The sequence below is a fragment of the Nannospalax galili genome, unplaced genomic scaffold (genome assembly GCF_000622305.1).
Source record: "Nannospalax galili isolate Female #2095 unplaced genomic scaffold, S.galili_v1.0 scaffold386, whole genome shotgun sequence".
Lineage (NCBI taxonomy): Eukaryota > Metazoa > Chordata > Mammalia > Rodentia > Spalacidae > Nannospalax > Nannospalax galili.
In genome coordinates, this window is record NW_008356676.1 from 3202613 (window position 1) to 3213947 (window position 11335).

The window sequence follows — 11335 nt, forward strand, 5'->3', positions numbered from 1 at the left end:
GCGGTGGCCCAACTCCAATGTGGATCAGAAGTTTTCAGACTTTCTCCTTAAGTCTGGAATCTTCTAAGGATGATTTTTGGCCTCAGGAACTTGGGTGTTGGACTCACCTGATATCCTGGCCATGGCCGTGCCACTCAGGGATGCAAAGGCAGATGGGGAGGGAAGAAGCCCCAAGATTTCCCAGGGAGTGGATTGAGTAGCTGGGTTGTACTGGATGCAAAGGATCAGGGAGAGGAATGGTAAGCCTCGGAGCCCCAGAAAGAGGCTGTCAGGCCCAGAAAGAGGCTGGAGGGTGTTGCAGGACCAGGGAAGCAGAGGTTGATGAGGGTGGGGCCAGGTCCAGAAGCAGGTATCTGGGGACCCAAGACTAGGAATGGTGCAGGGCCCAAACTAGGAGTAGAGAACAGCGGGGGAGATGGAAGGGTGAATGAGGCCGGGGAAGTCAAGGCGCGGAGGGCTCCGCGTTAGACTTACCCCAAGAGAGGCCTGAGGGTAGGAGAGCAGGCTAGGAGAGTTAGCCAGTGGTGCAGGTCCAGGGAAGCAGAGAGACGTGAGGGCGGGGCCAGGTCCAGAAGCAGTGCTCCTGGGGCCCAAGGAAGGCACTAAGTTGGTCTGGGTGAAAAGGATCAGGAAGTAGTATTGGTTCCCCAGGTGTCTGGGGCCCCAAGACTAGGAATGGCACAGGGCCCAAACTAGGAGTAGAGAACAGCGGGGGAGATGGAAGGGTGAATGAGGTTGGGGGAGTCAAGGCACAGAGGTCTGCGCGATAGACCTAGCCCAAGAGGCCTGAGGATCGAGAGCAGGTTAGGAGAGTTAGCCAGTGGTGCAGGTCCAGGGAAGCAGAGAGAGGTTTGGGCAGGGCCAGGTCCAGAAGCAGTGCTCCTGGAGCCCAAGGAAGCCACCAAGCTGGCCTGGGCGAAAAGGATCAGGAAGCAGCACTGGTTCCCCAGGTGTCTGGGGACCCAAGACCAGGAATTGCGTAGGGCCCAAACCAGGAGCAGAGAACAGCCAGGGAGATGGAAGGGTGAATGTGGCCAGGGGAGTCAAGGCGCGGAGGGCTGCACGATAGACTTACCCCAAGAGAGGCCTGAGGGCAGGAGAGAGTTTATACCAATTTTGATGCATGAATTGCATAGCTGTTTTATCAAGTCAGTATAAATACATTCTTTGCAAATTTTAAAGAGTATACTTTTGTAATTCTGTGATATTATTTGAAAACTCTAAAGCAACGTGAAGCATTCTCTCTTCTGTATTTCTTAACTTTATTCCTTCTTCCCCCTTATCGTGGTAAGAGGCTTCGTTTTAGTTACTGATTATGTGAATAATATGTTATTTAAGACTGGTGTTTTAATGTAATAATTCCCTAGTAGAACATAGTGCATAGCTTAACATTTTTATAACATTTGCATAGTTTAATTTTAATTCGGAAATTTGGGACTGAAGAGATGACTCAGTGGTTAAGAACACTGACTAACCCTGGTTCGAATCCCAGTACCAACTGTCCATAACTCCAGTTCCAGGGGGATATGATGCCTCCTTCTGACCTCTGAGGGCATTGCAGACATGGGTGCACTTAAACACATGAGGGCAATACACTCATAACATAAAAATAATAAAATATTTAAAAAATAGGACATTTCAAGAATGTTTTACTGCTTTTCAAATGAATTAGTGAGCTTTTATTTAGACCACTTGATATTTTAACACATTTTACTAGGCACAGCAACTATTTAGATATTATTTTGGATCTTCAGCAGTAAACAGTTTTTTGATGCACACATTTGCATTCCTCTCTATAAATATACGGTTTTCTATGTTTAGTCTTTTGGCTATTGTATAAGTTGCATATATGACAATTTCACAAAGTATAAAAACACTTCTTAGTATTGATAAGAAAGGCATGGTAACAAAAGTCAACTCGCGCTGGTCGTGGTGGTGTGTGTCTTTAATCCCAACCCGTGAGAGGCAGAAGCAGGTAGATCTCTGCGAAATCAAGACCAACCAGCATAATGACTTCTAGGTGGTCTGGGACTAGGGAGACCCTGTCCAAAAAAAAAAAAGGTAAAATCACAGAGGAAATAATAGAATTGACAGCTGCATTGCAGAGCAAGGTGAAGCGAGGAGAGGCTTCTCAGTCCAGCTGCCACTTAGCAGGCCTTCACCCTACCCTAACTGATGGCATATTGAGGATCTGATTCAAGTTTGCTTTTATTGTATGACAGAAAGCTCCTTTAAGGTCAAGGTGGGTGAGGGAAATGTAGTTCGTAGTTATACATATCTGAGAAATAGTGAGATGGACAGTAAAAACATAAGAACAGTTGTCTAGGATGAAAAACTCAATGTTAAGCCTATTGTGAGATTTATAGTTTAACACTATAATTGCTATAATCTCTGTTCAGACAGATAATTTTTATTTTATTTACTCCTGAATCTTCAGTGCCTACAATAGTGCCTGAGACATAGTAGATACTCAGTAGTATTTTTTGAATGCATATGTTACATTCTGCACATGAGGGCTGTTACAGTCAGTTTTTTGTTGTTCTAGGTGCAGATGTAAATTTTACTACCTGGATTAAAAGGTGTCAAGATACTCAGAATGGTAAGTATGTTAGGTTTCCAGTCTTTTATTTAAAAATGAAGTAAATGCTTCAAGTCTTTTGGCTTAAACAATTATTTTTTAATCTTTATTTTTTGTGTGTAGTTCTAGGGATGAAACTGAGGGCCTTGTACATGGTAGGCAAGTGCTCTACCACTAAGCTATACCAAAGTCCCAACAAGTCTCAATGACCCTTGTTTTTATTCTTATATTGCAAGGAAGATTGCTTGGATTTGCTTTGCAGGAATATTATATTACCAGTAAAAAATAAAAAAATCCAAGGAGTCTCTTAGACTCCAAGAAGCAAAGTTTAAACATTTTCCTTCATTTGACATATGTGAAGAATTAGCTTTCTTTTTTTGTCTTTTTGAGACAGCGTCTCCTTGTAGCCCCAGCTGTCCTGGAACTCACTATGTAGACCAGGCTGGCCTTGAACTCACAAAGATCCCCCTGCCTCTGCCTTCCAAGTGCTGGGATTAAAGGCGTGCGCTACCACGCCCGGCCCGAATTAGCTTTCTTAGTTGGTATGCTTGCTAAGAGGAATCATGTCTGTAGCTTTACCTATAAATGTACTATTATCTGAAAATGCTTTCTTTTTCTGTTTTATAGGATTAGAATCTGAGGGGGTAAGTCCAGAGTCTTCATTCTTCATGCTTTACTTAGTAATATTAAATTTCAATGTATCAAATATATTTGAGCCAGAACTTGGGATGAGTTCTCTCTCAGATTGAACAATTCTTTTGAATATTGTATTAGTAGCTGAAATAATAATTTTGGTGAAATAAACTAGAAGTTTAAAATCATGAAAATTATTGGGTTGTTTGAATGAATTTAGTGTATTGTCTAAGTTGGTTTGGCTTTAGCATGATCAATATCCTTTTTTTTCATTGCTCAAAAGTCTTCCTAGTGGGTTAAATAGTTACAATCCTATGGAATTTTCTTACAGTAGGCTTAAAGTAAAATTGGAAATGTTTAATATGTTTCATTTTTAATGTTTGTTACTGTTTTGGATCTGAAAACCTTCAAGTGTTATTAAAAATTATGGTGCATTTGTGAGGAAAAGTAACATATTTATAACTAGCTTAGGCTTCTGTATAATAAAGTTATGGCCCATGCTTTTTTTGCAAATTTTTTATTGAATTTGAATTTTTGTGTATTTCATACAGACCATCTTAATCAGTTTTAATCATTTTATACTCTTCCCCACTGGTACTCTCCCCAATTCTCCCCCACCTCCACCATAATTCATGCATTCTTTCATTTGTGTTAAGGCCTGTCGTGTCAAGTAGAGTCCCTAGCTGTCTCTCAGTGTGTCTGTTCAGCCTGTGTAGAGTTCCTTCCTTTAAGAAGATCATCTCTTACCTAGCAGTAATCAGCTGCCAATAATCCTTTGAGTAAGACTGGGGCCTGCTGCCGATTTCCAGTCCTTGCTGGGTTTTTGTCTGCTTGAGATTGCATAGTTCTTCTGCATGCTGCACCATTGCTGTAGGTTCATATGAGCAAGGTCCCAGGAGAATAAGAGTCTGCAGAGTGTGGGCCTTTGGACAGGACTCCTGTGTTAAACTCCACCCACCCAGGACTCAGGGACCATTCTGGAAGAGGGGGCAGGAAGATTGTAAGAGCCAAGGAAGAGATGCATGACCATATAGAAATAGAGTCCTACAGGTTCATGCTTTTTTAGTAGTAGTCATCACCTACTTAAGAAAGAAAATCACAAGGAGTTGGGAGATGTGTGTGTAGTCCTAATATGCTTTATGGACATTTACTAACCTTTTTAAAACACTGGTTCATTTCTTAAGAAACATTTCCATCTCAAGCTTCCAGAATAACATTATGATACTGAGAAGGCCACTATTCCCAGAGATTTTTTTTTTTTTTTTTTTTTTTCCATGTGTAAGCTGGGACTAACAGAGTTAGTCTACTTCAGGCAGATTTCTTGTGTCAGGCAATGAATCTACATAGGTAGTGCCTGGAGTTTAGAACAGCTCCCAGAGTGAAGCCCTGTTCAGCTATCCCTGTACATCTATGTTTGCCCCTTATTTCCAGGTGAATGGGTGATTAGTGAGCAACTGATTAGAGAGGTCTTTACAAATTGACTTCTTAATTCACCTGTTTGTAATTTTGTTCAGGTCTTAGAATATTTGAGATTGAGGCTAGGCCAGACTTTTGCAATGACTGTGGCCAAACACCTGAGAAAAGCACCTTTAAGGAAGAAGGACTTATTTTGGCTCACTGTTTATTCAGTCCTGTTAGAGAGGGCAGTAGGAGCATAGCAGTTCACATCAAGAATGGCAGGAGCAGAGAAAAGGGACACAGTATAACCTTTAAAGGCATACATCCCCCAGTGACCTACTTATTCCATCTAGGCCCCAATTCCCAAAATAGCACCAGTAACTCACTCTTTTGGGGGGTAGGGAATACTTTGTATCTAAACCATTCTTAGCCTGTAAACAACAAAATGGCATTTGGGTAGTAAGGAAACCCTTTGGTAATAAGTTACATAGTCTTAGGGCATTCTGTCATGCTGTGGTTTGGTCTAGTTTTGTCCTGGTTCTAGGATGAATTATAATTGTCTAGTCAGTATCTCCACTTCATAGACTCTAGATTGATATATATAATTTTTATTTTATGTGTGTGAATTTTGCCTGCATGTATGCAAGTGTACCCATGTCGTGCAGTGCTCCTAAAGGTCAGAAGAGGGTGTCAGATCCCCTGGAACTGGAGTTAGGGTTGGTCCTCTGCAAGAGCAGTCAGTGCTCTTAACTTCTGAGCCATCTCTCCAGCCCCTAGATTCAGATTTTCTTCATGTGTTAACATTGGAGAGGAATTCTGAGGTGGACCCACATGACCTAAGGGTGATTTTACTTATTTCCTTGCTCTAAACTCCATCTTTTCTTTTATCTTTTAGATATAATTTAGAGGCCACCTGTGACCCAGGACATGTTTTTAAGCTTTATATAGTCTTAACCAGTGCACATCTGGTTTTTGAAAGTATAGATTAGTTGAGTTACTTTGTTGCCTGGGCATAGTGACATATGCCTATAATCGCAGCACTTGGGAGGCAGAAGCAAGACGATCAGGAGTTCAAGTCCAGCCTGGGCTTTAGAGTAAGACTTGTCTGAAAAAAAGTCAGACCTTATTCCCTTACGGTTAGTGTATTTTTTCAGAGATGTCTTTGAGCAAAATATTATTCTGAAGTTAACCATGGAGATGTACCTTTACAGTTTCCAGAGCAGTGCTTGATACTGTACTTAAACCTGAAGGTTAGACTGTTTCTTCAAGATGATTTCTTTGGGCTGGGCATGGTAGTTTTCTCCTTTAATCCCAGCACTCAGGAAGCAGAGGCAGGTGGATCTCTTGTGAGTGTAAGGCCAACTTGGTCCACATAATAAGTTCCAGGCCATAGTGAGAACCTGTCTTTAAAAAAAGAAAATTCTTTTTTTGTTCTTCTTTTCTTTTTTTTTTTTTTAAGATTGTCTCATGTAGCCCAGGCTGGACTTGACTTTGCTTTGTCACTGAGGATGTCCTTTAACTTCTGATCTGCCTGCCTCTGCTTCCAATTCTGGGATAACACGTATGCCTCACCATGCCTAGCTGAAACTCTTAATGCTACCATCAGTTTTTGGAGTTACTGTATCTTAGAACTTGATATACTACATAAGTACATTTTTATTTTTCCAGTCACACCCTGAGAAAGTTGTTTTGTTTTTGTGGCTTTTGTGTTGAGTCTGAGTCTTCACTATGTAAGTCAGTAAGACTGGCCTGGAACTCTTGCTCCTCCTGCTACAACCTCCTAAGTGTTAGGATTACAGAGGTAATTTTTCTATATCAAAAGAACCATAGAATTGGAGTGAATTTGTAATACATGCATTTTTAATATAGTTGCTAAACTAACATGTAAAAATCTTTCTTTTTCAACTTGTCAAAAAATCAGTCTGCATCTCAGAAGACTCAGTCAAAAATCAAGTAAGTGTTTCTTTTTTATACAGCTAGTTTGACAGAAGACAGGCCCTTACTACCATATTATAAATGTTTTATAATTTTTAAAAATGTGTTATAGTCTTAAAAAATGTGTTTTAGTCTTATGAAATTTTAATTTTATGGCTGTCTACTAATTAGTATTAATGTTTAAGTAAATTCAAATAACTTCTTAGACCTTAGCTTGGTTCTATGTTGTGTTATCTTTCCATATATTAAAGAGAGCTTTAAATTGATCCTGTTACATGTGTAAATAAGTAGTAGGCTACACAAAATTGAAATTTGCTTTGCTTTTTTTTTTTTGTGGTGCCAGAGTTTGAACCATCAAGGCGCTGTGTAGGTGAACTATGCCCCTGTCTTCTGCCATGTCTTTTATAGTTGGAGTAATTCTTTTTTTTTTTAATCCTTTTGAGACAGGGTCTCCCAATAGCATGGACTCACTATGTAGACCAGGCTGTCCTCGAACTCAAGAGAGTTCCACCTGCCTCTGCCTCCCGAGTGCTGGGATTAAAGGCGTGTGCCACCATGCCTGGCTGGAGTAACTTTTTTAAATGGAATATTCTACATAGTTAAAAGTTAGTGTTGGGGCTGGAGAGATGGCTCAGCAGTTAAGAGCACTGACTGCTCTAGTAGAAGACCCGGGTTTGATTCCCAGCACCCACATGGCAGCTACAAACCATCCTTAACTCCAGTTCCAGGAGAATCAGAGGCCCTCTTCAGCCGATTGCTTCATTTTTTTGAGCTTGTGTTCTTATCTGTTTTTAAAAAAAGGGATAAAAGTGTTTACTTCATCTTAGTATTATGTGGAAATAAGAGTATGAAACTTTTGGTGATGTATATAACTGGGAACTGTTGAGTAATTTTCATCTTTAATATTAGCTTAAACACAATACTATTGAAAAATTAAGTTTTTTAAGTCTACTGGAAAGGTTTAGCCATCATCTGTCTGCCTTACTGTTTTCTTCCGTTGGTATAGATAATAGAAATTCAGTTACATAAAATTATTTCTGAGTTAACAGCTGCTTTGTTATTTTGTTCCTCAAGGTGGAGCTGTTGTTACTTATCAGACCATTATTTTGACAAATAACTTTAAGAACATTAGAAGTTGCATTAAGGATGTTTTCTTTTTAAATAGGTATGACTGGTATCAAACAGAATCTCAAGTAATCATTACACTTATGATCAAGAATGTTCAGAAGAATGATGTAAATGTGGAATTTTCAGAAAAAGAGGTAGACTTTGAATCATATTTTATATGAAGGCTAAATACTATTGCAAATATAATGTATGTAGAATAATTTATACCAGTTTATTTCATTCCATTTCTTCCTGGGATGTTATGGAAACTACTGAATCAAATCTGAAGCATCACTTTTGACTTTGATTATTTTAAATTTTGAAGTACCTGCTGTACACTCTTATCTGGATGTGCATTTGTATCTGGATGTGCTTTTGTTAGTTTGTATTAAGACAGAATCATGCCCTGTAGCTATGGCTGGCCTTGAGGTTGCGGCAATCCTCCCTCTGCCTCTGGAGTGCAAGGATACAGGCTTACACCACCATACCTGGCTTATGTGCATTTTCTGTCAGATTTGGAACATTAAACAGAACTAGGTTGCCATTAGTAACTTACTGATAGACGTTTTGAGTTGTATTTGACTTAGCTATATGTATTCTAAAATGAGTATGATTTAGTAACTGTGTTTCTTAGTATTCAGTGTAGGACTTCATCATGGGTATTCAAGACCAGTAGTGTGGTATAATTATATTTTTACACATGAATTTTTTTTTTTTTTTTGCTGTGGGCTGTATCATTCTGCTCTTCTGTTTTCTTGGGATTTGAATGTTAAGTATATGAAATTAAATATGTAATTAGTATTATGCAACATTTTTTTCTGCATTTAGTTAAATATATGAGAATTCAAATGAGAGGTGCCACATGAAAAAGATTATTTTGAGTCCTTAAATCTGATATTCTAGGGCCTGTGAACTGGCTTAGTGAATAAAGGTGCTTGCTGCCCAGCATGATGATCTGAGTTGGATCATTGGGTCCCATATGGTGGAAGGAGAGATCAGATTCCTGCGAGTTTTCTTCTGACCCCCCCTTATACATGCCATGGCACACATGTGCCCACACATATACTAAATTAAAAATTGATATTTTAGCTGGGCGTGGTGGTGCACGCCTTTAATCCCAGCACTAGGGAGGCAGAGGCAGGCGGATCTCTGTGAGTTCAAGGCCAGCCTGGTCTACGTAGTGAGTTCCAGGACAGCTGGGACTGCAGGGAGACCCTGTCTCAAAAAGACCAAAAAAAAAAAAAAATTGATATTTTATGTAAAGTACTTAATCTAGGACCTTGCCAAAATTCTATATTTAGTTTAAATACTTAACCTTTTGTTATATATAAACATAAATTTACAGAATATGATACTTTGTTTTCATTAGTTGTCTGCTTTGGTGAAACTTCCTTCTGGAGACGATTACAATTTGAAACTGAGATTGCTTCATCCTATAATACCAGAACAGAGCACATTTAAAGTACTTTCAACAAAGGTAAGCAAATTATAAAGGGTTGTCACTAGTAATATTTTCAAGGCAAAGAAGTACCAGTGAACTAATCATGCATGTATAATGAGTTTGTAACTCTTTTTCGCCCCAGTGTTTAGGAATCAAGGCTGGGGCGGGGTGGGGGCATCAAGTGGTCTGTAAAGAAGCTATATTCTCAGCCCTGATGTCTCTGAGTTAAAAAGAGATAGGTCAATAAGAACAGTAATTTTTTTCTACGTTTTTAAATAAAATTTTAAAATTCGGGTGTTTTTTTGTGTGTGTGTGTGTGTGTGTGTGTGTTGGGGGTGCTTGGTGCTTGCTTGTGTGGCCGTCGGATAAAGGACAATTTGTAGGAGTTGATTCTCTTCCACATATGGGTCCTGGGGATTGAACTCAGGCTTGGTGACAAGTGTCTCTATTGGCCAAACCATCTCACTGATGAAGAACATTATTTTTGAGTATCAGGGTTTTTGTTCTTTTTCTTTTTCTTTTTTTTTAATTTGGTTTTTATTTTTGGTACAATGGATGTAATAATCCACTTAGCTTGCATGGTGCTTGTTAACATAGTTTAGTACTTTTAACAAAGCTTAATACTTTTACACAAACATTTCTTTTTAATAATGCAGTCTTTTATTTGTGTGTGTGTGTGTGTGTGTGTGTGTGCATGCACGTGCATGTGCGTGCACATTGCATTCAGGTATGCTAGCCCATTCATGAGCGTGTGGAGGCCAGAGGTTGATGTCAGATATCTTTTTCTATTGCTCTTAGTTTTTAAGGTAGAATTTTTAAATACATTTTAAATTAAATTTTTGTGTATTTTATATACAACATTGATTATTTTTATATCCCCTCCCCTATCCTACCCTCCTGTATCCTGACCTTCCCATAGCCCCTTCACTGGATTTCATGCATTCTGTCATTTATGTTAAGGCCTGTCTAATCAAGTTAGTGTACCCAGACATCCCTCAGTGCAAAGTCATCCATTGGGGCCTAGTGAGCCTGTTTAGTGTCCCTTTCTTAAAGAACATCAACTCTCCCTCACTCAACAGTAATCATCTGCCAATTGTTCTTCAGTTAAGATTGGGGCTTGCTGCCCATTTCCCTAGATCTGTGCTGGGTTTTTGTCTTCTTGAGTTTGCATAGCTCTTGTGCATGCTGACACTATTGCTATAGGTTCATATGAGCAAGGTCCCAGGTGCCTGTCAGACTCTTGTCTCCATATGGTCATGCATTTCCTCCTCTGGCTCTTAGAATCTTCTACCTCTTTTGCAATGGTCCCTGAGCCCTGGGTGGGTGAAGTTTAATATAGGAGTCCTGTCCAAGGACCCGTACTCTTCAGTCTCTTGTTCTCTATGCTTTGGCTATTTGTGGCCTTTTGTGATCACTGCTCTCTGTTGCATGAAGGAGCTTTGTTGATGAGAGTTGAGAGATGCATTAGTTTTCTCTCTACCTCTTGTTCCACTATGTTCCATGAGCTTTAGGTATAGAGGTTCCATTGTAGTTGGAAGGGCCCTTGGAATCCCCTGGAACTGCAGTTACGGACGGTTGTTACCTGCCATGTGGGTGCTGAGAACTCATCCCAGGTCCTCTGCAAGAGCAGCACTGGGCCATCTCTGGACCTGGAACTCTCTGTTAGAGCTACACTGGCTGGCCAGTGAGCTATTGGAATCTGCCTGTCTCTACCAAACTCTGGGGTTATATAGACATGAGACATAGCCACCTTTTACATGAGTGCAGGGATCTGAGCTCAGATCCTCATGCTTGCAGAGCAAGCACTTTACCCACTTAGCCATCTCCCCAGCCTTCAAGTCAGTCTCTTCCTAAGATTTGATAGTGTCCATGTCTCTTCTCATGAATTTGTTAGTTTGGTCTCTTTTGCTGTGTAGATCTTTTATCTTGAAATTGAAAAAAACAAACCACTGAGGCCTTTAGTCCTAGCACTCAGGAAGCAGAAGCAGGTAGATCTCTATGAGCCAGCCTGTTCCTGACTGGCCTAGAATTTGCTATGTTTCTACATAGAAACTGCATAGTGATACCCTGTCTCCAAAACAAGGGAATAAAAATTGATAAGGATGAGAGCCGGGCATGGTGGTGCACGCCTTTAATCCCAGTACTCGGGAGGCAGAGGCAGGCGGATCTCTGTGAGTTCAAGGCCAGCCTGGTCTACTTAGTTCCAGGAAGCTGGGGCTACAGGGAGACCCTGTCTCAAAAAG

At 40.1% G+C, this 11335-nt stretch overlaps 1 protein-coding gene across 1 annotated transcript in view; it reads left to right on the top strand.

Moving 5' to 3' along the window:
- The window catches only part of Sugt1 (SGT1 homolog, MIS12 kinetochore complex assembly cochaperone), a 56150-nt gene that overhangs the window by 25324 nt on the left and 19491 nt on the right, over positions 1–11335 (top strand). Inside the window, exons 6-10 of the mRNA XM_008854700.3 lie at positions 2546–2599; positions 3206–3222; positions 6531–6562; positions 7710–7806; positions 9021–9128. Coding sequence (XP_008852922.1) covers positions 2546–2599; positions 3206–3222; positions 6531–6562; positions 7710–7806; positions 9021–9128 — 308 coding nt within the window. The remainder of the gene's footprint in view (positions 1–2545; positions 2600–3205; positions 3223–6530; positions 6563–7709; positions 7807–9020; positions 9129–11335) is intronic.